Source organism: Nothobranchius furzeri, chromosome 2 (assembly GCF_043380555.1).
Source record: "Nothobranchius furzeri strain GRZ-AD chromosome 2, NfurGRZ-RIMD1, whole genome shotgun sequence".
Classification (NCBI taxonomy): domain Eukaryota; kingdom Metazoa; phylum Chordata; class Actinopteri; order Cyprinodontiformes; family Nothobranchiidae; genus Nothobranchius; species Nothobranchius furzeri.
In genome coordinates, this window is record NC_091742.1 from 7,637,455 (window position 1) to 7,665,062 (window position 27,608).

A 27,608-nucleotide genomic window follows, 5' to 3' on the forward strand; every position below is an offset into this window, starting at 1 on the left:
CGTTCTGCTTGGCTTAAAAGGGCAAAATCACGGTCACAACTGCTTGTGTGGCCTTTTCAAATGATTAAAACCTCCTTTAAATGTCACAATTACATTTTAACAGATTCCAGAGGTTTTGATGGACCGATTGTGTTATCATTCATTTATTCAATTCTGGTCTTTCATTTTACACCTGGTAATAAAGCTTCTGAACGATTTTATTAAATATTGACCTATAAATTCAAGCTGCTTGAGCAGGATGTAATAGATTTGGTGCAGCAAATGAGATAAAATCTTCATCCTGTGGAGGATGACAGCAGAAAGACCAGGTTCTATGATCAAAGGTCTACGTCTCCGTGTAGCTCCAAGACAAAATCTATACATCTCATAAATTGAAATATCAATCATCTGCAACATGCTTGCATTTTTGAGGGACTCAAACTCTCGCTGCACTGGAGACGAATGGTTTCCAGTCAAGGGCCATTTGCCTAACGGGTAGAGCGTAATCCTGCTGACTCTGGCAAAAATTCTGACAGATGGATTTAATTCCATTAAGTGAGCTACAGTGTGGATAGAGAAAGAGCTGATCTGTAGCAAAGCAGTTTTACGTTCTCTGAACAGGACGGATCACGCACGTGTTAGAAAAGTGAGTTAAAAGTGATCAGCCAGCCAGATGACATCGTTCAAGGCCGTTGGCTGCTCATTGAAACTCAGCAAAGCGATTTTTATCACCTTTATGGCTAATATAGTCGTTAATGATTTCGTTTCAGCCTCTAGGACAGCAAGATGACGGTGGTGGTAATGAATACGATGAGTTTCATTCAGCTTCAGAGAAACGGCATCCTTTTTCTAACGTAGAGAAGACTTTTTAGATGAAAGGCTGTAATTTATGGCCCCAAAACAGGCAATAAGTACATAAATAAATGAGGAAATAAAGACATAAATCAATAAATACATGTGAAAATAAAATAAAAAAAGGTAAAGAAATGTGGAAGTATAAACAAACAAATTAGGAAATATAAATGTGAGGAAATTAAAATGTAAAACAAATTAATTTTAGTAAAAAACAAATATATAAGGAAACAAATCTAAGTAAACAAAAATGAAAATGAATATATTTGTAAAGATAGAATGAAATATAACTTTATATTTCAACACATTTGTTTAATTTTACTTTATTTCAACATTTGTTTTATTCTTTCACTTCTTCATATATTTAAATTTTTATTTCCTCGTTTATTTATTTTAATTTTGATTTCAACATTTCTTCATTTTAAATTTGATTTCAATATTTTTTTCCACATTTATTTCTTCATTTAAAATTTTATTACAACTTTTTTGCTTTATTTCAACATTAGTTTTATTCTTTGTCTTCCTTTATGTACATATTTTCCTCATTTATTTATTGAAATTTTTAATTCAACATTTACTTTAAATTTTAATTCAACATTTATTTTTTCCACATTTATTTGTTATTTTAAATGTTAAATTTGTTTAGTTTTTTACCTTATTTCAACATTTGTTTTATTCTTTGACTTCTTCATTTATTAACATTTTTATTTCCTCATTTATTTTAAATTTAATTTCAACATTTATTTATTAAAATTTTTATTTAAATTTTTTTTTATTTAAAATTTAATCTCAATGTTTTTTTCCCCACATTTATTTGTTTATTTATTGCCGGTTTTGGGAGGATGAGTCCTTTATTCCAAATCTCTGATCAAAAGGAATTATTTGGGCTCTTTTTGGAGAAAAAAAAAAATATATATATGTGCACTTTTTTCTGTTTACACACACTTTTTTTTTTTACCTTTTTTCTAGGTTTAGTTTATAACCTCTGGACAGAATCTTAGTTATTAAAAGCAGAGTAACTCTTTTCATACTTTATTACAATGTGAAAATTGGTCTAACACAGACGTTTACACCTAGAAAATATTTCAACTTTTACAACATGGATCTGAACATAAATAACTGACTGACATCAAATTAACCTCTGCCATGAAGGGAAAGAGCTGATCTTCTCATTCGTCTTTCAGTGACAGATTTAGAGTTTTGACCTCGTCTTGCCAGTCCTCCGTGAAGTGTTTTACTCTTCCTCTTCCTCCTTTTAACATCCCCGTGTAGGTGAACTGACTTTTATCATGAGACGTGAGCTCAAGAAGGACAATTTATGTCCAATGAAAACTTGACCAGATTTATCAGAAACTCAAGGATGAAGCAGTCCCTCTGAGGACATTGAATGCACCACGCTGGCAGTTTACTGAACACGAACGCTGCTTTGCTTCAGAACTAAAGTACTCAAATCTCGCCAGCATAAATTAGTAGATAAAAAAGACCTAAATGAGGAAAATTTATTCTATCTGAAAAGCACAAAATGAACAAATAAATGATTCCAATGGCGACAGAGCTCGTATGTCATACTTCTTTGTTGTGGGTAATCAGATTAACTGTCATCCTCATTTAAATCTGCCCAATCAGTCGGTCAAGAACAAGTCTAGGCTGGTAGGGTGTGTGTCTCTTAACCATAACGCCAATGTGGCTTTCAGAAATCTGACCTAGCATCTTGTAATCTTTGCTAAGAGGCAGATCGGCCATAGTCGACATAAAGAGGATCCCTCTTGGGAACTTGGGAAGAAGTGGAGCTGAATTATGAGACTTTCAGAGTTCACATTAGAAGAAACGATGCCAGCTGCTGTAGATAAATAACAGATCATCACACAAACTTATTTCGTTAAAGCGGTTGAACACTGATAAAGCATTTTAATCATTAATTCTGATTATCATCAGTCACTCCGAGTTTTTCATGCAGGCTGAACATGAATAGTCTCCTGCGCCTGTCTCCTGCATTAGTTTCTGCTAGAAAAGTGTGAAACTCTAGGATTAGAAAAGCCTGGCAGATCTATGTCACTCTGTCTCTTAGCATTCATGGACTCACCCGTCTGGACTCACGACGGGGAAGGCTGTTGTTGGTTTAGCGTCCAGAAAGCAGCAGGGAACATCTCATCCAGTAGAAGCTAACTGTTAGCACTAGCAACTCCACCGCAAAGCAGAACTCCTCCAGGCTTGTGTTATTTGTGGAGATAAAACATCCGTATTGCAGAGCAAACTGTCAGTGGTAGAGTTGCGTTGCTGTGAGCCATTCAGATGAGAGATGTGCACATATCAGGAAATGAGACTTCAAAACTTGCCGTCTGAAGCTACTTTTTCCTCTGGCTGAATTCTTTGTGCTGACGCAGAAGCTTCTGGGCTTTTTTACGTTCCCGAGCACGACTCACAAGTCATTCATTCCTACTAGACACTGCTGTAATGACTAAATGAGTGTTCAACACCTTTAAATTAAACCCAAACGCAGGTTTCTTCATCCTCTGGCATCCCTGAGCAACAACTCGATAAGGGAAAAGGAAGAATATATATTAGTGAGTTTTTTTAATGAATGATGTCATCACTGATCGATGCACCCTGGCTGTGTGAGTCCCTGCTCTTTAATCCAAAAATGACAGACCTGTGGAGCCTGTCTGGAACACAGAGACCTGAGAGAGCGGCTCAGAGAAGGAATCCCAAGATTTAGGATGATCATTGCTCCACAAAGAGTTTCCATCATGTTTTTAGAGCTAATCAGAGACAAGCTGTTTGTTACAACTCATGCACAAAATTCAGAAGCATCTGGAAAACGTGTTCTCTTGCAATGTTCTCTTTTTCTATATCTTATATTATTTTAATGTGATAGCATTTATATATATATATATTTATTCAGATTTTTTTGTTGCAAACAAGCATTTTTGCAGCTATAATGCACAAATTGGACAGCTGCTTCATGAAATTCTTCTCATTTGGTGAAACCAATCAGTTTTCACTTTATTTTTCAATATTTGAGTCTAAAAAGAAGATTTGCACCAGTGAGCGAGTGGTACATGCTGATTATTACCTGTGTCAGAAAGTACGTTAAAGGGACTTAGCGGTTTCCTAGCGCATGCTATTTCAGGGTCAAGCTGTAAGAAAATCTTTTGTGTGAATAGACGGTAGTTAGTCATTAACAGACCTTGGCTCTCCCTGGGCATGATACCCGAAGAGCAACTAGGTTCACACAGTCGCAGAGGAGAAGGCTGAAGAGGAGGCGTAGCCGCTTTGGACATCCCGAAGATGCACGCGACCAGCATAAGATATTTAAATATACCAGAAACCTGAAATTTTGGAGGATGACAACTGTAGAAAGGCAGGAGCGGCCTTTTGAGGGCTCGGCGCAGGGGTGCACTCTAAAGGACCCTCGGTCGACGTGTAGGTGCAGCCAGAAAGATCAGTCAGCGATTAGTGGTTCAGGTCGACCTTCGACCCCCTCTTTGGTAGGTGAGACACCTACTGCAGGGTGTGAGGTCTCGGGTGCCGACTGTAATGTGGGGCAGCAGTAGCTCAACAGGTTGAGCAGGTTGTCCAGTAATCGGAAGGTTGCAGGTTCGATCCCGGCTCCGGACAGAGAATTCTGCTGTTGTGTCCTTGGGCATTAACCCACCGCCTGCTGGTGGTGGTCGGAGGGACCGGTGGCGCCTGTGCTCGGCAGCCTCGCCTCTGTCAGTGCGCCCCAGGGCAGCTGTGGCTACATCGTAGCTCATCCCCATCAGTGTGTGAATGTGTGTGTGAATGGATGAATGATACACTGTAGTGTAAAGCGCTTTGGAGTCCTTACTCTGAGAGGCGCTATACAAGTGCGGGTCATTATCATTCATTTATCATAATGTTGTAGGATCAGTGATGTCATCAACCCCTGCTTTGGTAGGAGGTGTTCCCACCACAGTGTGAAGGAAGTCAGGGGCAGAGACGACGCAGACACTAGGGCGGTCACTGGCTAGAGAACCTCTAGACTGACTGGTTATCTGGGCAGTGCTGTTGTTGTTTACAACAGCTAAGGTAGAAATGAGGTTCTGGTGGAGCTCCATGGGCAGCGGTTGAGTTGAGTGGAATGATAGGTTTAAAGTGCTTGAGCAGTTCTTCGCCCAGCAGGAAAGGAAAATCCTCGATGTCAGACACAAACACTGGGTGTTTCGCAGACATGCCACCCACTGAAACTTCAAGGAAAGCTACAGACGACAAGGTCATTGGATCTGAAGTTAAAGGATTCATGTCCACGGCGCAGGGTGTGAGCGTTAAGACATGACCCTGTCCAGCCAAAGCCAAGCAGACGCTCTCCCAAAGAGAACGGGACATGATGGTGAGGTCCGAACCAGAGTCCAAGATAGCCTCACAGTCACTGGGATGTGTGGTTTCTCCTTGGGGCCTTTACGGGTGATATCACAGAGAAACTTCAGTGGAGGTTTATCTGGTGATTACCTGACCTGCTAACAGATGCACTGGTTGCTAGAGGGCAAGCGCTAACGGAAGCAACCACACCAGACCTCACTGGGGTCACAGGATGCACCGTTGAGGCATGTTTCAGTTTTGGAGGACTCGTCGTTGCATCTGAGTCATGTGCAGGTTCAAAAGGTGCTGGAGGATGTGCACTCTATTCTGCAGAAGAGAGGAGAACTATTTTAGTCTTTGATGGGTCTTCATCCAAGACACAAAGTGCATAGTTTAACGCTTTGTGCATGGTCTCAGGAGGCCTGCTACAGGACACAGCTCTTGACCGTGGAGCAGCAGGGCTGTGGTCAGCATGGTCACGGCGCGGCGCATAATGGTAAGGTTGAGGGCCGTGGTCACCTGAGTGGGACGACCCCCCTTTTTGAGACTCCATCCATGAGCACCAATGTGCAGAATGTGGGCTCCTTTTAGTTGTCGTCGTCGTCCTCCTCCGCTTATCCGGGTCCGGGTCGCGGGGGCAGCATCCCAACTAGGGAGCTCCAGACTGTCCTCTCCCCAGCCACCTCCACCAGCTCCTCCGGCAGGACCCCAAGGTGTTCCCGGACTAAATTGGAGATGTAACCTCTCCAACGTGTCCTGGGTCGACCCGGGGGCCTCCTGCTAGCAGGACATGCCCAAAACACCTCCCCAGGGAGGCGTCCAGGAGGCATCCTGACCAGATGCCCAAACCACCTCAACTGACTCCTTTAGATCCGGAGGAGCAGCGGTTCTACTCCGAGTCCCTCCCGAATGTCCGAGCTCCTCACCCTATCTCTAAGGCTGAGCCCGGCCACCCTACGGAGGAAACTCATTTCGGCCGCTTGTATCCGCGATCTCGTTCTTTCGGTCATTACCCAAAGCTCATGACCATAGGTGAGGATTGGGACGTAGATCGACCGGTAAATCGAGAGCCTGGCTTTCTGACTCAGCTCCCTCTTCACCACGACAGATCGGCTCAGCGTCCGCATCACTGCAGATGCCAAACCAATCCGCCTGTCGATCTCCCGATCCCTCCTACCCTCACTCGTGAACAAGACCCCGAGATACTTAAACTCCTCCACTTGAGGTAGGACCTCTCCCCCGACCCGGAGGTGGCAAGCCACCCTTTTCCGGTCGAGAACCATGGTCTCAGATTTGGAGGTGCTGATCCTCATCCCAGCCGCTTCACACTCGGCCGCGAACCTACCCAGCAAGAGCTGAAGATCAGAGCTGGATGAAGCTAGGAGGACCACATCATCTGCAAAAAGCAGAGACAAGATTCTCCTGCCACCAAACTCGACACACTCCACACCACGGCTGCGCCTAGAAATTCTTTCCATAAAGCTAATGAACAGAACCGGTGACAAAGGGCAGCCCTGGCGGAGTCCAACCCTCACTGGGAACAGGTCCGACTTACTACCGGCTATGCGGGCCAAACTCACGCTCCTCTGGTAAAGGGACTGAATGGCCCTTAACAGAAAGCCACCCACCCCATACTCCTGGAGCGTCCCCCACAGGGTGCCCCTGGGGACACGGTCATAAGCCTTCTTCAAATCCACAAAACACATGTGGATTGGTTGGGCAAACTCCCATGCCCCCTCCATCACCCTTGCAAGGGTATAGAGCTGGTCCACAGTTCCACGGCCAGGACGAAAACCACATTGCTCCTCCTCTATCTGAGATTCAACTATCGATCGGACCCTCCTCTCCAGTACCTTGGAGTAGACCTTTCCAGAGAGGCTGAGGAGTGTGATCCCCCTATAGTTGGAAGACACCCTCAGGTCACCCTTCTTAAAGATGGGGACCACCACCCTGGTCTGCCATTCCACAGGAACAGCCCCCGATGACCACGCAATGTTGTAGAGACGTGTCAACCATGACAGCCCTACAACATCCATTGCCTTGAGATACCCAGGACAAATCTCATCCGCCCCCGGGGCTCCACCGCTGTGTAGTTGTTTGACTACCTCAGCAACTTCTGCCCCCGAGATTGGACAGTCCATCCCCAGGTCTCCCGGCTCTGGTTCCTCCTCGGAATGCACGTAGGTGGGATTGAGGAGCTCCTCAAAGTATTCCTTCCACCGTCCGACTATAGCCTCAGTTGACGTCAGCAGCTCCCCATCCCCACTGTAAACAGTGTGAGCGAGTTGCTGCCTCCCTCTCCTGGGGCGCCGGACAGTTTGCCAGAACCTCTTTGGAGCCGATTGATAGTCTTTCTCCATGGCCTCACCAAACTCATCCCACGCCTGGGATTTTGCCTAGGTAACTGCAACTGCTGCACCCCGCTTGGCTATCCGGTACCTGTCTGCTGCCTCCGGAGACCCACAGACCAGCCACGCCCTGTAGCCTCCTTCTTCAGCCTGACGGCTCCCCGAACCTCTGGTGTCCACCACCGGGTACGGGGGTTGCCACCATGACTGGCACCGGCCACCTTGCGACCACAGCTAGCAACAGCCGCCTCAACAATCGCAGAGTGGAACAAGGCCCACTCGGAGTCAATGTCCCCCACTGCTCTCGGGAAGCGGTCAAAGCTCTGCCGGAGGTGGGAGTTGAGCTCCTTTTAGTACTCACCGAATCTTTAGCAGAAAGGGAGTATTTGAACCGAGAAGGTTTCGGATACTCCAACCCCAGATACTGCTTCATGGACTGTGACTTCGGAGATGCTCGTGACAGAGCGTCTTGAGCCTCGGTCTCAGATGGATCCACTTGGACCAAAAGAGAGGACTCGGCGTGGGAAGCCAGACCTGTAGAGGACTCTTGAGTGGTCAGTGATGTACAGTTTATTTCTTCTGAAAATATTACCTGCCATTCTTCTGAGTTGAATCATGGTTGTTTTGTTCACATCAACGGCATTCATAGGCCCGCTGATGAAAGGATCGAGATTCTCAAGAAAAAGTTCTTTAAAGTCGCCATTGTCTTCCATATCTAGTTCATTTCAGTAACCAAAGAAGGCATGGAAAAGGTGTCTGTAGAAGACATCTGGATCTTCAAATGAAAGATGTTTGACTGACATTGCAAGTCTTAAACCTGCCGTGTCTGCCGTTCCTGTGAATTCCTCCTTCAAAGCTTTGCAGAGAAGGGAGTAGTCACTTTTGACTTCAGGAATTTGGCGATCAATGAAATTACTCACCACAGTGGAAGAGGTGAGCCCGATCAAGAAAATTTTATCAGACAGAGAAGTTGGAAACCTTTCAAAATGGTGTTCAATTTCTCCAAAATATGAAAAAAAAAATTCTAAATTTTGCCAGTAAAACACGGGTGCACGGAAGGAACGTCGTGGCACTGGACTGGAAAGAATGGAAAGTCACAATCCACGTCATAAAATCGTCACTTAAACAAATTAGCTGTGTTCTTGATCTAAAATATGCAGGAAACGTGCTGGAGGCAGACTGCAGCGCCAGGTATGTTGGCACTCTGAAGTTGCAAGTGGAATATTCTGGCCACATGGGGTGATAGAAGCTGAGTGACACTTCATTAACCCTGTAAAGGGTCATTTTAGCACACCCTGGCTCAAGAAATTTATTGAAAACTATGAAAAAGTTGCAAAGTATTCCTTTAACCTGCAAAAATCCCACAGTGAAAAACTAATATATATTATAAATGATTGATTTGTCTGATTTTGAGTGTGTGGGACTTAACCCGAACCAAACTCAGCGTCTGTCTCCACCTGCTGGTCCAACATTGTCCTAATAAAGCGTCCACTCCCCATGAACAAAGATTTTTTTTATTACACTTTAAACCTTCCATTCATGTTGAATCCAACATAATTCTTTACATTACCAAAAAGAATCACTGTCAACGCTGCATCATAAATATATAGCAATCTCATATATACTTTTATTTGTACACATTCATTTCAAAAATCTGTTTTAAAACTTGTAAAAATAAAGTGTACAACAAACCAGCCACATAATCTGGGAGGGTTTTAGATATGAGCCCTTCTGCCGTAAAGCGTTTGATCTTCTTCCACTGAGATGTATTATTACACAGCCATAAAAGTAAAATGATTTTGACTTTTTCAAATTAAATAAAAGATGTAAAAAAAGGTCCTTTTGGATGAAAAGATGCTGAATAAGTGTGTTTATAACAAAAAGTGGAGTGTGTGTGTGACTGATGGTGTAAAAACGGTGAAACTGAGACGGTTTTGGTCATAAAGAGATCAACAGGAAGACACCAAAAAGCATTTTTCTCTGTGCTTATTCTGCCTCTCCTGAGGCTTTAAACTCTTTCTTCTCTTTGTTCTTTTCTACAGTTTAATGGCACAAAATTCCAAATCCTGACGAGTTTTTTTGTCCTCGTTTTGTTGCTGTTCAGTGCCAGTCTTCATCGTCATCATCCTCTACTTCAGATGAGTCTTCCTGGCTGCTGATCTCCACCTGCCGCATCGCTGCTTTTCCAATTCCTCCCTGATGAGCCGCCGCCGCCGCTGCCGCCACCTTCCTGGCTCGAGCCTGAGCTGCTGCCTGCTCCTCTTCCTCCTTCTGACGCAGCGCTGCAGCCTTCTTCTCCTGCTCAGCGTGACTTTTCATGTGGGCGCTGCGACTTTTCACTTTATAAAACACCCTAAATGGAAACACAACCAAATTAATATTTACACTAAGGCTGAAAGCTACACAGAAAACGCATTTAATGGACTTCCATCGTAACTTTAACCCGTTGCTTTGCTCTGGAGAGCTGTAAAAACATCCAGGAACTTTCTTTTTCCAGTTTAATGTTTTTGTTCAGTCCTTTTTGTTTAGTTTTTTTATGTAAAACACAGAATATCTGAAATTTTTAATAGAATAAAATATGTATGCCAAAAAAAAAGATGCTGGTTAAACTTTAAATAATAAAATTTCTGCTCTACAGTGACACCCAGTGGTGTAATGCTGTAACTGGAAGACAGATATGTTAAAGTTAAATCATTTTTAAAAGTTTATTTAAATTTAATTATATATTACATAATATTCTGACATTTCCCCAGATTTTTAAATATGGAAAAACTATTTTTAATTCTTTAACTTTAGCATGTTTTTTATAATTTATATATAATTTTATAAAGACTTTTCTCATCTTTTAAACAAATGAAATGTGTAAACTCACAATAACCACCATAATCAGGTTTTCACTTCAAAAATCCTAATTTTCATGCAACCATCAGTTTTTTAAGTTAATTATCAGTGCTTAACCCTCAAAACCAGAATGGGTGCATCTCTAAAAAACTGGGAATTTTCATTTTAATCAAGAGAATCAGATAGAATTTGTTATCAGTTCGGAGACAAATGACAAGTCTGCATCCCACCTGCCGCATTTCTTGCACGGAAACACAGCGTCTGGATCCTGCGGGGGCTTCGCCGGCCCTTTGGGCTTCTTTGCTGCAGGATCGGCTCGAGGCCTGTGAGGTCCGGCTGAGTGGTGAACTTCTTTCCTCGCAGCGTCCGGCTCTTTGATCACCAGCACCGTTCCTGCCTGAAGCAACACCAACACACTCGTGTAAAAGTAGAATAAAAAAGCAGGTTTTGGTGTGAAAGCTGCTCTGAAATACTCACGTAGTCATGAACCTGTAGTGACTGAGCTACCCTCGCCTGGTGGCTGCTCTCGTGGCTTTTGTCGCTCTTGTCCTCCTCATCCGCCGCTCCCGGAGTCGGTTTTGGCTGCTGTGAGCTCTGCGATCAACCAGAAACATTTGATTCCATTTACAGGAAAAAACTCTGTTTTCTTCTGTGGGTGAGTTCTCGCTAAATCCCTTCTGCTTTTCCCACGCCGTCGTCTCGACTGATTGCCGTTTAATCCACCGTTTTTCTGCCTAAAACGCTAAAAAGAAGACGAAAGATTCGGCTCTACCTTGACGTCCACCGCCGTCTCCCAGTGCTTCTCCAGCGGTGAAGCAGGAGGGCCAAAGGTCACGCTGCCGTTTCGCCCGGCTTTCACCTGCTTCTTATACGTGTAGTAGAACTCCACGCACTGAGCCACGGTCTTTGTCCGCACCTTTCAGGCAAAAGCAAACGCACACGATCTAAAGAGTCTACCAGAACTCCTAAAAAGTGCTCATTTGCTACGGTTTGAGCGTTTAAGAGTTGTTTATTGACACATAAGCTGCAGTCTTGAGACGCATGACCGCTACTGCTGATGTTTCTACAAACCAGACTTCCTGCCACAAAGAGGATGTGATTTATTCAGTCTGATTATCTTGTCTTTTTAACCTTTTTTTTATAAAAAAAACATCAGCAAAAGCCTGTTTTTCATTACGTCTGAGAACAATAAATGATCTAATCCACAAAGAAAACCAGATTTTTTTTTCATGGGTAAAAAAAAAAGCTACTTTACCAGTTTCTGCACCAGAAAGAAGTCCTTCCTGTAAGCGCTGATCCCCTTATTAAAGTAACACTTCTCCTCTGCAGACCAGCTGTCGGAGCCTGGGGGGCGAAAACACATAAACACGATTTACGAGAAAAAAAATTCACATTTAGAGGGAAACTAAAAGCTGCAAAATACAGTAAAGGCAAAGAGGAGGGATGTAGCGTTTTGACCTGAGTAGTGATAACCTTCCAGGTGATGACCTCTGGGGAAAACAGAGTCGTGAAGCATCAAACGCTCCAGTGTTTCCTTTGCGGAGAGTTTGACAAAACAACTTTTAGGAGAAGTGAAAATAAACTCCCATCTGAAGAATGCATGAAAAACGTGCTGCAGCAGGCGCTTCGGCTCAAACGAATCACCGTTACTCACGAGGATTTTGCCTCCACATTCATGTAAACAGTGTAGAACCAGCTCCTGGTTGGTTCCTCCCCCACTCAAAACACTGGAACAAGCCATGTTCATCAGATCCTCTACTGGGCACGGGAGGCAGAGGGAGAGCATTCATAAACACACACACACACGAGATACGAGCAGCGGTTTGTTCTGTGGGAGACTCTTACTGCTATCCCGGGCTCCGGGATTGAAGTCGGATGCATCCGACGGGAGCCAAACCAAGTCAGCTTTGTGCTGGTCGAACTGGGAGGAAGGCAGCTGTTGCAAATCAGGGATTTCTGCCTGGTACTGCTGTCCGATGTTGATCCGCCTGGATGTGAAAATAAAAAACGCGTAGATTCGTGAAGATGTGAGGAACACCCTAAAAACAGCAGAAACCTGCTTCGATGTGGGGCTCACGGTTCAAGGCACACGGGTGTGGCATCAGAGATCAGGGGTAGGACTGGCGGTGTGATGTCTGAACTCACTAAAAGAAACAAATGATGGAAAATTTATTCATTATCCCCCAACAAATTATTTTTAAAAAGCGGAACAGCTTAAAGGTATCCGAGAACCTGAAGACTGGCTGGAACGCAGCAAGCTGCACGTGGCAGACTTCGGTGTCGCCGCTGGGGGGGGCGGCGGCGGCAGGATCTGGTTGCTCACGGCGATGTTGGTGAGGAAGGCGGAGAAGTAGAGCCCCGTTCCCACTCGGATAGGTGACAGGATGGGGGGAGGCGTGTACGGGGGCGGGGCGTGAGGGTTGTCCGGCATGCGAACCGGAGAGCGGAGGTTGCTCTGGTAGGGAGTGATGCTGGAGTAGACGGAGGCGGGGATGAGGGTGGAGGGTTTGGGAAGAGGGATGATGAGAGGCTCGGGACGAGTCCGCCGCTTGAACTTGGACTTCCCGTCTTCATCCTGCCCTGGATCGTTGTCCTCGTCCTGGAACGAAGCGCAGCAGCGCGGTGCACGTTAAAGCTCCGAAAGCAGAAAATGTAAAAGTAAATAAATATTCTAACTGAGAGACTCCGTCTCAGCAGTCCACTAAACCATGGAGTAAATAAAATTACATTTCTGACCAAAACACTCCAGCGGTCTCTTAAACCACTGCAGCGTGAGCCAACACTTTACCTCAACTCTTAGTGAATCTTTCCTCTTTGATCTCTAAATGCACCAAATATTCACTCCAACCTGGGAAAGCTAAATCCAGTTTGTGCATTGAGCTTTTTTTCTTTTGATCTTAGCATAAATTTCACAAACCTCGAGGCTCATCTCTTCAGCAAACGTTCTTAAAATAAAGACTGAGGTGTCCGTGAGGTTTCTGGTTGCCGTGACAACCTGGACTTGGAGGTTACGTGCGGATCCGAGAACCAACCTGGCTGAAGCTCCCGGCGACCGTGTATTTTTGCGACCGGCGACGAGCCACGATGACAGAAGGCTTGCGATCCGCCGGTCCTGCAGGTCGCTCGCCCGCGCCGAGCCGCGCCTGAGACCAGCCGGCCACGGCTTCCGCCTGGCCCCCCTGCACGGGCACGGACACGGGAATGACCAGCGGCGTGATGGAGGCCTGCCTGCAGGAGGCGCCGTCCTCTGTCTGAGACACAAAGCCAGAGGATGAGGAAAAATGGGACACATTTTCAAACTTTAGAATTAATTATGAGAATGAATCCCAGATACTTCTGGTTAAAATAACCAGAAATAAACTTTTAAGCTGGCCTAAATCCCCTTTATTCTTTAAATTAGAAACATGACATCACAGCAATTACTCCTTATCTCTTCATCCAAAAATGTGCATCTAACCAACCACAGACCAACCGTTCTGGCTCGTGAATAGCCGAGATAAAACCGGTTTGGGGAGAACGGGAGTGTAGCCCTGCAGGTTGACAGCCCGGCCCCTCCCTGCCTCCGCCGAGCAACTGGGAGAAAGGCCTGAGGAATGTGGAGGTGTGCAGACACGCAGCTGCTCCAACCGTACGGTCGGCGTGCTCGCTCTGCACCACAATCCAGAACGAGCCTCCCAACTCGTCCGAGGCGGAGAACCGCGTCCCCCCCCCCCCCCCCCCCAACCCGCATCTGAGTATTTACCTCCCTCGTAGCAAAAGCTGCTACACAAGAAAACAACTTGTCTAGGTGGGGGCTCCGCCTACTTTGTAAACATTCTAAATCCTGAATGGCGACAGGCTCGGCTTTCTCACAAAGACAATAACCTCCTTCTTAATGTTGAATAAATCCAAAATCCTATCTGTTGTTGCAGCAGCTGCTCGGCTGGTCTGCAACAACCTTCGGCGGCCGAGGCGCGACAGCTGCAGCAGTCGGATAAACAATCGTAAGAAGGGATTTTGTAAACCAAAGGGAAGTTCTGTATTGAAACAAGGCTCTTCCTCTTTGCTCAGCCGTTCGCAAAATTAAAAAATCTGCCATCACTTGCACAAATCAGTAAGCTTTGCTGTTCCCAGTTAGCCTATAGCCTGTTTTAAACTCTTTTTTTCTGCTGTTAGTTACAGTTTTTAAACACCTTAACCACTTTAGCAGGCAGAGACTCCATTTCTGACGCCTTCTGAGCCAAAGTCTCCAGGTTTATCTCCTTGGATGCTCTCCTCCTCCGACGGGTGATCTGTATGACTCCTCCTGACGCCGCTTGGCTCTCCCCTCCTCTTGCAGCCGGAACCACTCCATTCTGGGATGGAGATGGCTCTTTGGTGGCTTGAGACCAGATATTTGTGGAAGGGGGACCCAGCGGGGACTGTCCCTCTCTGGAAATGCGACGCGAGCGCCGAGGGCCAGCTGGCGCCACCGCGTCAACCTTCTCGGAGTGCTGATCTAGTAAAGCGTCTCCCGTTTGGGCCTCCGGCTGCAGCTCTCCTAGTTGCACCTCTTCTGTTTTAACCCCAGAGTCGGGAGGATGAGACTCGGGATGCTGATACGCTCCAAAGTTTTGAGTTTGTTGTTGTTTTGGTTGCGCCTGAGGTTGTGTTTTCTCTTGTTGCTGTATCTGCTGTTGCTGCATTTGCTGTATCTGTTGTTGGTGATACTGTTGCTGCTGCAGCTTCTGCAGCTGTTGCTGCTGCATTTGTTGCTGTTGGATTTGGTGCTGCTGCTGCTGTAGTTGAAGGTGGTGTTGCTGGTGCATATGCTGCTGTTGTTGTTGTTGTTGTTGTTGTTGTTGTGGCTGCTGCTGATGCATTTGTTGCTGCTGCATCGGGTGAATAAGCTGCTGCTGAGGCTTAGGCTGCTCCCCGTAGATCGTCTTATTTCCGGGGAAAACTGAGTAATAATTAGACGAGAACTGTTGCTTGTTGGGTCTGAACAACGCCTGAAAAGGCTGCAGAACGGGTCCCTGCAGCGTGTGAGGGGGCACGTGAGGTTGACCCTGGCTGTGCTGGTAGGCCTGTAGCTGAGCCTGATGCATCGCCGCTGCAGCATGCTGCTCCCACTCGAGCCCCCTCCCCTGAGTTTGAGCCTGGGCGGCATCTCTGTACTGCTCTACCGGAGCCGGCAACTGGTTCTCCCCTCCCATCGACATGGGGACCCCTTCGTGGACTCCTTTGTGGAAGGCCATCTGATCCCTTACATTCACACCACTCGCGTAGGGGCCGAAGTTCTGACCCCAGGCTTGCATTGGAGCATCCTGGGACCAGCTGGACGCCTGTAAGGAGTCCTGCATCCACTTCACCGGCGCGCCCTGCTGATAGTGCGGCAGACTTTGGTGCCCTTTCTCTGGGTTGTACACACTGGAGCCGCTGGCAGAGTCACCGTGGCTCGGCTTTAAAACCGGAGGGCCCATACCATAATAAACCTCCCCCGAATGCTGCACGCCCTCTTTCATGACTGGAGTCTGATGCTTGCTCTTGTCAGTATTAACCTGAGACGGGAGACTCATAGCAGTAGCCTTTAGAGACGATGTCCTTAGTATGAATCTCGGAGTGTGCAAAACTTGGGTAATGCCTCTGTAGTGTGCTCGTGGAACTCTTTTAATTGTGTATACAGAGGGATCTGGGAGGAAACATAAATCCCAAAGGAAAGTGCAGGGTGGGGGAACATGCGGCCCACTTCTCAGCAATTAAATGCGAGAGGTCTGCTGTCCATTCTTCTCATCTTCCTCAGGGAGCCAGACCTTATGAGAAAGAGAGAGAGGGGAGTCGTAAATTTGTTTTTATAGGAGGAGAAGCGTAAAGAGTTTAGTCGACATGCAGTCGCCTGCAGCAAAGAGGAAACTGAGGCCTACACTAGCACACAGCCCCGTGCGAAAAGTGAAATTAACACGCAGGGCAGAGGATAAAAGCTGTATTTTGACGTACAAGACCAGGTGCGTGCAGAGGAGACGTTACAAGCTGAAGTTCTGCGGCGGCAGGTAACAGGAAGCGCCCGCAGAGGAGCTGCCATTTGGCACAACAAGAAATACAGGAAACGAAGGGGCTCGTGCAATCACCCGAGCGATAGCCAGTAATGTAATGTTACAAATGAGCAACAAGGAAGCGTCAGAGGAGCTGCGTGCAGTCAGACAACGCCGCAGATTAATGCGCATTATTCAGGACAGGGAGTGCGCCTACCTTATCAGAATAGTCCCCGAGCTGCTCCATGGAGTCCCGTTGGTTTCGATCAAAGTCGACTTGCACGCAGCTCCATGCAGGGTTTGTGCGCAGCGAGTGTCATAACTCTGACAACTTTCCCATCGAGTTTCACTGACTGCGCACAATATGGCGACTTAGCGATAACACGGAAAGATACCCCGCACAAGTTGCCCCGACGGGCACGGAAGGCTCCTCAACGGCGTGGTTCCAACGTTGCACAGCGTATCTGTAAAAACGCACACTTCCAGGAAAACATGTCCACAACTTTCCCCCAACACACACTCCACCACAGCCGTCTCAACGGGTAAAACAAGCATGAGGCAAAATGCTGCCGCGCTGCGGCGGCTGCTGGTATTTTCTCGGATTTCAGCACTGTCGCGTTTCAGTTCCGCTGTGTCGAAAAGGCTGCTGAGGCTTATCCAGACTGTTCAGAGCGCTGCGAAACTGCGCAAATGCGCAAAAACTTGGAGGTCCGCAAACGCACCGCCTCACCCCAAAACAGCTCGATTCACATCCTGTTATCCAATCCCATCGTCTAGCCACGCCCATTGCTGTATCCGCGTGCGCTTGTTTAGATGTCGCGAACCGCCCGGAGGCGGGGTCTCATCACACGGACTGATCTTTAGAGGACGACGCCGAGATTTTAGACACGCTGAGGTGAAATCCAAGCTCGTTCTTTATTTTTATATGCTTTATGCGACAGAAATTAAATTATAATCTATTTTTTGAGAGCGTATTCTATTAAAAACCTGTTAATAGTGAAGTGGTCGCCAATTGTGGGTCGTGAAACACTAAAATAGAGATTGTATATAATTTACAGAAATAAAAAAGAGAAAAATGAATGCTGTTCACTAAAATTGATGTAAATGTTAAAAAAGAGTAAAAATAGAAATAAGTAGTGTAAGCAGAGTCAAAGCCAGTCGTGTGTTCAGTATTCACTTGTTTATTCAGCTTTTGAGCAATGTTTGTACACTTCTCAATGATTGACTTTATCATTTTGTGGGTCAGAAGCTTAAAAAACGTTTAAGAATTTTTTTTCAGAATCCTACCAACAACATGTTTTAAAATATAAATAGTCATCTTCTTATGAATAAAAATAAATAAATTGCAGCTTTCTCAGTTCATTTTGAACACATAGGTCAGTCACCTTGATCTCACTGACTGATCTGTGAAATACTGCTATTGAGCCCCACGTTTGACATGTTTGATTTTGAAAACCCAGCTAGCTCCACGGTCCTGTTTGTGATGCAGAGATCTTGCTGATCATGACACAACTCTGCCTTCCAGATTCTGCAATCCACCTTAGATCATCTCAATTTTGCAATTGTTAAAATATTTAGGAAAAACAGTTAAAATATTAAGTGAAAAAATATGCTAAATTAAGAAGTATAGTCTTACCTTGTCCTGTTCCGCCCTATCCTATCCTCAACTAAACTATCTAATAAATTAAGCTTAATTTCCGTTGTAAAGTACAGAGCATTCCCAACAAGAATGAACATTATGGACATCTATATCATAGAAACATATATAAATAATAGTAAATAATACATTAGAAAATCCTGTCATTATATTTAAAATGTTGTTTGACTAAGAACTGAAATGTGAATATCTTCAAAAAATAACCTTGTCTGTCATCAGCAAATGTTAAAACAGACATTTCAAAATTATTTCTGCACGTTTTAAAACTAGTATTCCTTTACAAATGACAATATTTTATAACGTGAATTTTGGACATTATATTCTCTGCTCTGATTTGAAGGAATGCATTATTAATGAGTAAAGCTGTGGTGATGTGACTGTACAGCCGTTGTCGGTACAGTATCTGCTCGGGTGCAAGATCGGCTCGGGGTCCTTCGACTCCCGATGACGTCAAAGTACGGCAAACCGACTCGGACAAAATGCTCTACACATCTATACTGTTGGAAAGAATTTAGCACTTTCGTTATTAAAATAATGTTTCTTAAGACATAAGTTTGTGTTTATAATGGTATTTGTAAAATAAAACACTATTTCTTATATATCTTATTCATAATGTTGAACTCCTCTTTGAGCACATCCCTTGGCTTGAAGAATCATAGGTATTAGCAACACCTGTGAAATTGTATTTGCAGGAAAGAAGTGTGTCCCTTTTATTTAAGTATTTTGTGTTTAGAGTTTTTGACGTCTTGTCATAGACTGTAGCTGCTAGCCAAAACTCTGGAGTTAAAAGTTTTCTGGCTTTACTAAAAAACCTGTCTGTACTTATTTGATTGATGGTATTTTTACTTTCTATTAGACTCCAAATGTAATCATTTGGCACGTTTGTAATTCATAATTTGCAATAATGTAATCGGCGATATTAGCATTAGCATTCCTATGGGTTTTTCCATGTATATTAGCATTGCGCTAACCACTCGCTGCCAAATTGCAGCCTTTGAGATTAGAAAATCTCCTGGCTTTACTAAAATACCTGTCTGTACTTATTTGATTGATGGTATTTTTACTTTCTATAATACTCCAAATGTAATCATTTGGCACGTTTCTAATTCATAATTTGTAATAATGTAATCGGCGATATTAGCATTAGCATTCCTATGGGTTTTTCCATGTATATTAGCATTACGCTAACCACTCGCTGCCAAATTGAAGCCTTTGAGATTAGAAAATCTCCTTTTGTCACATCGCAATTTAATTGCACATGCAGTTAATCGTTCAGCCCTAATATACATGCAGCTCTATGCTAAAAGTGTATTTTCAAAGAGGTAATGATGGATTTGTTTGTAAAAGTTGTCCATCTTTCCAATAGAAAGATTTGCCTGGACCAACGTAACGTGATAACAACGTAACGTGATTACGTAATTCCGTAAGGTTCATGTTCAGCCAATCATCTACTTAGACGTCATCGGCAGTCGACGGACCCCGAGCCGATCTTGCACCCGAGCAGATCCTGTACCGACACCGTCCTGCCCTTCTCGGATGCAGGAGGTTTCTGACCATTCAGAACACTCAAGGCGCGTGACGTCATCAAGGATATGCATCGTTCCCTATCCTTGCCCGCTAGCGGTGGCTAATCTTAGCTGCTATGGTTCACCACCACTTTTCCTAAATAAAAAGCTGCTTGGAATGGCTCGCGTGGCTCAGAGCGGATTTAGGGAATGGAGACTTTTTGGATTTAATGAACTAGTTGGTGCCACGAGGGCACACCGAAGCGAGGTAAGCGGTCAGAGGGGGTTATCCTCCTAACGGTGATCCATAGGGAAAGATGCTAATTAGCCGCCGCTGCCGCAGGAATGAACGCTGTTAACATGAGATATAAATCAAAACTGTTTTATCTTTTAGACCACGTGTGTAACATTTGCATTCAGTGATTGCGGCTGTGTTTTCGCTTTGAATAAATGCTGCAAAACAACCGCTACTAGTGTTTTATTATCTGCTAGCTAACGTGTTAAACCAGAGACGTGAGAAGCCGTCTAATCAGCATGTTCCTGTCAGAGCGCAGCGACATCCTATCGTTCTTTTAAGCTCTCTGTGTCTTTAGCAGCGTAATGGTGGATTTAAAAAGATCTCCTTGTTTGCAGTGAAAAGCTTGCGACACCGATGCCAGGTGAAGGCTGCAGCTGAGACCCAGGATGAGTGGAGCTGTGGAGCACACAGACATCCTGTCAGTGGGAGATGTGGTCAGGGACAGGTGGAAAGTGGTGAGTGTTTTTAAAGAAAGAAGAATCAGCTGATTTTTATTTTATTTAAGTTATTCACAAATACAAACATATCATATTTGGTAAACAATTACAATGTGAATCTTTGAACCAGAAGAATACATAGGAGAGAAAGGATGGAAGAAAAAGAAACAAAGAAGAGTCAGCTGATCACCACTTCTTGCTGCCTTAATTTCAGGCGAGGAAGATAGGTGGAGGGGGTTTTGGGGAGATCTATGAAGTTCTGGATCAGCTGAGCCAGGCCACCGTTGCCTTAAAAGTTGAGTCCGCCCAGCAACCTAAACAGGTGCTGAAGATGGAGGTGGCTGTGCTAAAGAAACTTCAGGGTAAGTCATGCTTTTGGACAGAGTAACAGAGGCGTTTCTCGTGGAGTAAGAAGATTTGATCAAAGGAGACAACAAAAACTACACTGACTGTCACAATTCTTCTGTTTAAATCATTATGATTGCTCGTTCTTTCAGTTTTACAACAATGGTGTCAGCTGCTTACTTTATACAAATTTTTTATTTTGCTTCAAATTTAGTTATCAGACTGTTCATTTTCCATTTAGCTTTAAACCAAAAAAGCGGCCAAACGTTTCTGAAATAGAAGTTTCTAAGGATGCTAAGGTTACGTGTCGGGGTGAAACACATAGTCCTGTTGATCTAATCAGAAGGGGGAAACTAAAGCTGTGTTTTAAATTGCTAGATTCCCTCACGTTGTTTACTTATTTGACAAAAGTCTTCGCGATCCTGTTTAATATTTAAATTCCGTTTGCTGTGTGTCCCTGTTTTGTTCTTTACCACGACTGCAACATGTCGACCTCTGCGAACTAGAGATGTTGTCTAGAATAAACCGAGTTTCTCTGACAGGAAAAGACCACGTGTGCCGCTTTGTGGGCTGTGGCAGGAACGATCGCTTCAACTACGTGGTAATGGAACTCCAGGTGAGCTCCTCGCCTCTTGTCGGTCACCAAGTTCATCCAACGTTTCTTCCCTGTCATGCCGCAGCACCTTTTTCCTGCTCCACAGGGGAGGAATCTGGCCGATTTGCGCCGGACAATGACCCGTGGCACCTTCTCAGTCTCTACAACTCTACGACTGGGCAAGCAGATGTTAGAGGCCATCGAAAGCATCCACTCCGTCGGCTTTCTGCACCGTGACATTAAGCCAGTAGGTTTACCTGCAGGTGTAAAAAGTCGACTGGATTTCCCAAACAAAATTACAAACACAGTCAACCTTGTTTTCCTGTTCAATTTGAAGTCAAACTTTGCGATGGGAAGACTTGCTAGTACCTGCAGATGCTGCTATATGCTTGATTTTGGTTTGGCTCGTCAGTTTACCAACTCCAATCAAGAAGTCCGTCCAGTAAGTATTTTATGAACTTCACTAAAAGACATTCTTTAACTATAATCCCTGTCAAAAAACACGTGACCATTGAATATTGTTTACACCGCTAATATCAACATCAGCTCAGTTGGAAAAAGCGTTTCAGTTTTTCTTTCAGCGCCTGTTTGACTAAGTTTCTGTTCTCTTTTCAGCCGCGTCCAGTGGCAGGTTTCAGAGGAACTGTGCGATATGCTTCGGTCAACGCTCACAAGAATAAGGTATGGGTTGACCACATTTTTCCTCATGAGGGCAGATTCAGAAGGAAATTCACCCCAAGTCTGCTGGGAAGCTGCAGTAAACACGTTTGGAAATGCCGAGAGGATGATTTGCATTGTTGAAACGATACTTTTAGAGCATCTTGTTTACAACTTATTTACTACTCTTTTTGTCAGTAAACTGCTAAATAGTTCATTTATCTCCACCAAACCTCTACGTTCTCTATAACTTCGACTCCTTAGTCTCGTGTGTCTGCTTTTGCAGGAGATGGGCCGCCACGATGACCTGTGGTCTCTCTTCTACATGCTGGTTGAGTTCATGGTTGGCCAGCTTCCCTGGAGAAAAATTAAAGACAAAGTACGTGTTAGCACGGCCACCTCCCATCTGGAGTTAGTTATGGAGTTGTTATAGGTTTTAATACTTATTCAGTATGTTTGTGTGTGTGTGTGTGTGTGTGTGTGTGTGTGTGTGTGTGTGTGTGTGTGTGTGTGTATGTATATATGTGTGTGTGTAAATGAACATGTGTGTGGGTATACATGTTCTTATGTGTTTTTAGGTATTTTTATTCTCATTTTTTGTGGTTGTTGTATGTTTTAGAGAGCGAACATCTACCGAAGCCAAATTCCTTGTAAATGTAATTTTGCTTGGCCAATAAATCTGAAATCTGAAAAATCTGAATCTGGAGTTCAGACGCACACGAACGTCGCTTTTCCACCTTCTCGTTCCAGGAGCAAGTGGGAAATCTAAAGGAGACGTACGACCACAAACTCATGCTGAAGCACCTTCCGACGGAGTTCGGCACGTTCCTGGATCACATCATGACCTTGGACTACTTCACTAAGCCTGACTATCAGGTTGGCCATGGTTTTTAACGTTTGCCTGTTCCCCTGGCTGTCAAATGCTGATGCTTGTTGTTTTGTTTTTTTTCCTCATGAGACAGTTCCTGATGTCGGTGTTTGAGAAGGCCATGAAGAGCCACAATGTGCTGGAGAATGACCCCTATGACTGGGAGAAATGTGATTCAGAGGATATGCTGACCACCACTGCCGCAGCAAACACAGCTCAGCAGCTCACTCGCCTCACCCCAGCGTACCTCGGGTCCTGGAAGCTTCAATTTAAAAAAAAACTGTCACTTATCTTTTTATTGTCATTTAAGCCCTTGAATTTTTTCATCCTCATAAGCACTTACTGCATTTTCACTCAGATAGACTCCAGCTGCAAGTTTTTCAGATCAACACCCGGAGAAATCACCGCTCTAAATTAAAGAGCTTGCAGGGTGACCTTCCTTTTTTTGTCCCAGCAGCATGGCCAACGCTTCGGTGCTGCCCGGCGAGCTGCAGAGAGAAAACACAGAGGATGTCCTTCAAGGGGAACGCCTCAGCGATGCTGACAACTGCCCCCCCATCCCGACGCCGACCACTCCCGGTGCAGATGTATGGGAAGAGATGGACCGCAGCCGCAACCATAAACACGCGCAGGCGCAGATCAGGAAGGTTAGAGTGGGGCTGTTAACGGCGCGAAGCTTTTAGCTCTCAGCTGCTGTAGATTAATGCAGCTGCTTCGTGCATCGGTCAGCACGTCGTATGTTCAAGTCTTTGGCGTTCCGAATTCATTACCGTATAGTTTTTGCATAAATGTACTTTGCCTCGGCGTCTCTTACGGCAGGCAATCACACAAACATCACTTCCTGTCTCAGACTCTTTTTGATGTCATCTAAATTCAGGCAGAGATGGATATTTTTGCTTCAGTTCCCAGATTTTGAGCCTCCTCTGTATGTGCTTGTGTCAGGTGGTGAGTGAGGATGAAAATAGTCAGAACCAGGGGAACCAGAGTCCCAACACTGGCTCCGTGCAGAGTTCCCCTAGACGGGTGAGGTCAGAGACCATGTTCTTAGACCGAGCTGCACCGCTGCTCCGCAGGATGAGGCATAGCCAGAGCTTGGCTTTTGAAAAGAGGCTCGCACCTGAACCAAAGCCCACCATCGAACGCTTTCTCGAGGCTTAGTAAGTCCTCAGTGTAAATTAAAATGAGCAAATGTTTGAATCTAAAATAGAAACTTTTCTTAATGCTTTGAATCTCACCCTGTTTTTTTTTTTTTCAGCTTAGGCAAACAGCGGCCCGTTCTTTGTCATGTTGAAGAAAAATCTATACCTGAAAAGGGGCACGGCCGGCAAACGCCGTCCTGCAACGAGGATCAATCCGGCACAGCAACTCCCGACCCAGAAGACGCCGCAGCAAGCAGTGGCTTTGTGGCTGTCAACGTCAGCCCCGTTCCTCAGGAGGCAGACTCTCAGGAGTGGGTGATGCTGGAGCTGGAGCAAGGCGGCGGCTCTGGAGGATGCAAGCCTCCAGCTGATGCTCTTGAAAACAAAACAGAGTCCTGTGTTATAGCTGAAGCTGAGAACCGCTCCTCTGAGCCGCAGGATGGCCAGACGAGCCCCGCAGTGCCCACCAGCCCTGTCCTGTCGCAGATGGCCATGCCTGGCACGTGGTTACTGGGCCACCGGAGGCTGCCAGGGATGCTGGGACAAATGCCTTCAGTCATGATGGGACGAGCCCAGATGGAGCAGGTACGAGAATGGTGTTTTAATGTGAGGAGTTCTGAGTCTAAGGTCAACTCCGTTCAGAATGCTTTAAATAGGAGAGGCTTGTATTCTCCATATGCTGAACTGAATTAATCCACATAAAGTGTTATTATTGTGTTTAAAGGGACTATAAGGAAGTTTGACAGCCAAAACGTATAGAAATAATAAATTTCTTCTTCATACATTCTCCTGCAATGCCCTGGTCCTGTAGAATGAGCCCTGGCATTTTTACTGTGATTGCCTGTTTTTCTGTAAAATCACAGAAAAAGAGAGATGCTCGGGTCGAGCAGGCCGCTTCATGCGCGTTCACGCTCAGGCATAGCCCGTAGCATTTGCTATCCGTAGCTTTAGCAGCAGAGAGAGAGGCAGTGCCACTTTGTCGCTGTTCCTAATGCCTAGTGACAAAGCTAGCTACATTTCTGAGGACCCTTAGCTACTTTCTGTAGAACTTCCTTCTAGATATTTCCTGCAAATTAGCAACAAAATAGCCATTTTCGCTCCGAACCGTTCTTTGAACTTTGTTTCAGCTGTCATCAAGGATATAAATGCTACAGATACAAAGGACATCACTGGTCCTTTAGCTCGCAATCGCGAGCATAAAAATTCAAAAGTCCGTAAAGTCCCTTTAATTGTTAGGTGGCTCTTCACTTCACAATCCACATAAATGTTTAAAAAATCAAACTTAGAGCACAAATAATAAAATACTGTAGAAAGAAATTATAAATATTTACAAACAAGGAAGAACATATGAAAGGTTCTTTAGAAATGAGTCATTAAAAGTACAGCTACTTTAGGATTACTTCAAGGAGAGTCTGTAATTTCAGTAATTAAAAGAAGACTTACTCAATGGTAACTACATTTAAATGTTTGAGATTTTTAAGTTAAACATAATAATTTTCACATTGTGTATAAATGCTACCTTTGTGGCGTTTATTGCATCTGACATATCTGAACAGTTTAAAAAATAAAAGCATTCTAAAGCTGTTCTTTATGCTTTTGTTGTTGACTGTTCTCAGTCCTCCAGCTGCACGCCGCTGTCACCTGTACAGAAGAGTGATGCAGCACCTCTAGAAGAACCTTATAAATCTGACCTGAGTGATGGAGGGAAGTTGGTCCCGGTCCCAGTTCTAAGCCACGCCAAAGGCCCTGCGTCTCATCTGACAAACGACAGAGATCCAGAGAGTGATTCTGGGCTTCCCGATCGCTCCTCCGAACCGAATCAGCAACCTCAAGTTGACACAGCAGGGGGCGCTGTGGAGAGCACTGTCACAGTCTCCTCTTCTCCTCCTCCTGCTCTGCTGAGAAGAAGAGACTCTCCCTCGTCCCCAAGGCTGAGTCGAATCCCAATACGAGATTCCAGCAACCCGTTAGACTCTCTGAGCAGGGATCCGCACATGGATAGGCGTTATCGCTGGAGCAGTCCAGCCCCCGGGTCCCCAACACACTCGCCCTCTCCCTCTCTGTCCTGCGACAACCTGCCCTGCGCCCTGCTGAGAGACAGGCTCTCCTCAGAGCGGGGCTCCAGGTCCGACTGCGCAGGAGAAGACCCTCTCTCCCTGTCGTCTTCATCAGGAAGTAAAAGTAAAATCCCTCGCCCTGTGAGCGCCACGTTTCTACCAGACCAGCTCACAAGCAGGTTTTTGCCTCGACCTCCTCCGGGAAAACCGCCCATCCGCCCGAGTGTCGATAGTAGGTACGTAGAAAATGTCACTGCAGTACACTTTTAGTACTGTTCCTGTCTGAACATATCTGTTAAACGTTTGAAACACACATTCATCAGGGATAGTTTGTGTTTACCACCCACAGAAGGGAATCTGTTGAAGAGCATTTCAGTAAAATGAATTTCTTTTCCCTGTTCTGTCCTCCAGACGACGGCGGTTAAGGGTGCGTGCCAGTAGCACCAGCGATGCTGACTTCCTGGCCAGTCTGACCCAGCTGATGCAGGATCGTGGCGGGCTGCTCTTCAGCCCTTCTCCTCGCCCACGCAGCTCCTCCTCCTCCCTGCAGCGCTCGCTAAGCTCCTCCCCTACCCGACAAGAGCTCTGCGAAAGCGGGACACTGCAGAGACGCAGCCGCTCACCATCCAGCCTCTCGGGCTCCCCTCCTCCTCGGCACGCTCAGCCACAATACCGGGCCACAGAACCGGGTCAGTGGAGCCACAGCTCCAGAGGGAAAGGTCCGCTTCACGAGGGGAAAGGCTCTGGGAAATTGACTCGATGAGTTTTATCCTCACACAAACGACTCATCCGGAATGTGCAACTGATGGGAGAGAGGCCGCCTCACCTCCAGTCCCTCATAGCATGTGTACATATGGCATTACTCAAGGGAATGTACTGTATGTAATGTAAAATGTATGATAAATTGTATTTATTTATTTATTTATTTGTTCGGATGTGGGAAAATGTTGAGAGAATCATAAGCTTGCCAATGTTTACCTCTCATTTCGCTCCTCTTATCGAAACTCCACATAGACCTAACGAGACCAAAACAGTCAAGTTTAAAGTCGAAAAAGATCTAACTGTAGATATGTACCATAAATAAAATGGTAATAACCACAAAACCGTGTACTTGCCATTAGGAACACTAATAATGAACACTGATGTAAATCAGCATTTCTGTACAAAGCATGCAGCCTCACAATGATCTCTTTTTATTTATTATAATAATGAATTGCTCATTTTTGGCATATCTTAGTGTTATAGTGTGCTTTTACTCCACGCAAAAAATCTTGTCCTGCAGCCACCATCGGCTTATTAGAACGTACATTTTAAGTGCACACTCACTGTTGTAAACATGCATGAATATATTTGCATTTTTTTATGTTTGTACAATCAGCTGATGCGTCTGTATTTTTATTGAACTGCTTCTCATCAAATACATCCCAATGTAGACCAGCAGTGACTCGCATTTTATTGCTTCATGGAAACAAAAACGGAACAAGAATAAAATAAATCAGATTCTTGTTGGTGCTCCTGGCTCAGAGACACCTGGGAATAACTGCACTAATGACGTTTAATAAGTGTGCTAATGGGGCGGGGGGGGGGACTTCTACTCAATAAAGGCCAATGAGTCATTATTTGAGAAAGTATTTTTCTAGTAGATTACCATTTTTCATTTTTATAGATCCATCCGTCATCATCCACTTATTGGGTTGGGTCACGGGGGCAATAGCCCAAG

General features: G+C 45.1%; 2 protein-coding genes across 4 annotated transcripts; one reads left to right on the forward strand and one right to left on the reverse strand.

Annotated features, from left to right (window-relative positions):
• Positions 1–8,997: 8,997 nt before the first annotated feature.
• mideasa (mitotic deacetylase associated SANT domain protein a) lies at positions 8,998–16,105 on the reverse strand. 3 transcript variants are annotated; one of them, XM_015947436.3, is made up of 12 exons: positions 14,513–16,105; positions 13,373–13,591; positions 12,573–12,939; positions 12,418–12,484; positions 12,186–12,328; positions 11,995–12,095; positions 11,799–11,874; positions 11,596–11,684; positions 11,113–11,256; positions 10,818–10,934; positions 10,571–10,737; positions 8,998–9,852 (listed from the first exon to the last, which is right to left on the reverse strand). In XM_015947436.3, the coding sequence occupies exons 1-12, from the start codon at positions 15,875–15,877 to the stop codon at positions 9,600–9,602; spliced, it is 3,108 nt and encodes a 1,035-aa protein (XP_015802922.3). In that variant the 5' UTR covers positions 15,878–16,105; the 3' UTR covers positions 8,998–9,599. The 3 variants fall into 3 exon arrangements, with proteins under 3 accessions (XP_015802922.3, XP_015802921.3, XP_015802923.3); XM_015947435.3 differs by having other exon boundaries at positions 11,995–12,098; XM_015947437.3 differs by lacking the exon at positions 13,373–13,591 and having other exon boundaries at positions 11,995–12,098.
• A 3,513-nt stretch (positions 16,106–19,618) lies between these two features.
• ttbk2b (tau tubulin kinase 2b) lies at positions 19,619–26,853 on the forward strand. The gene is made up of 15 exons (XM_015947438.3): positions 19,619–19,760; positions 20,126–20,245; positions 20,442–20,589; positions 21,115–21,188; positions 21,274–21,414; positions 21,505–21,609; positions 21,783–21,848; positions 22,111–22,203; positions 22,575–22,700; positions 22,787–22,944; positions 23,150–23,339; positions 23,635–23,849; positions 23,948–24,416; positions 25,448–26,124; positions 26,300–26,853. Exons 2-15 carry the CDS (start codon positions 20,177–20,179, stop codon positions 26,649–26,651), a joined length of 2,883 nt encoding a protein of 960 aa, XP_015802924.3. The 5' UTR covers positions 19,619–19,760; positions 20,126–20,176; the 3' UTR covers positions 26,652–26,853.
• The last annotated feature ends 755 nt before the right edge of the window (positions 26,854–27,608 follow it).

Bases quoted from the DNA above. Each gene is read 5' to 3' on its own strand.
- mideasa (XM_015947435.3), bottom strand. From the start codon at position 15,877: ATGAGTCTCCCGTCTCAGGTTAATACTGACAAGAGCAAGCATCAGACT. The intron at 13,592-14,512 runs GTGTTTAAAAAC...TTTGTGTCTCAG, and splicing joins TGCCTGCTAAAGTGGTTAAG to ACAGAGGACGGCGCCTCCTG. The intron at 12,940-13,372 runs GTTGGTTCTCGG...GCTTCGTTCCAG, and splicing joins TCGCCGGGAGCTTCAGCCAG to GACGAGGACAACGATCCAGG.
- ttbk2b (XM_015947438.3), top strand. From the start codon at position 20,177: ATGAGTGGAGCTGTGGAGCACACAGACATCCTGTCAGTGGGAGATGTG. The intron at 22,945-23,149 runs GTCCTGGAAGCT...TTGTCCCAGCAG, and splicing joins CTCACCCCAGCGTACCTCGG to CATGGCCAACGCTTCGGTGC. The intron at 23,340-23,634 runs GTTAGAGTGGGG...TGCTTGTGTCAG, and splicing joins CGCAGGCGCAGATCAGGAAG to GTGGTGAGTGAGGATGAAAA.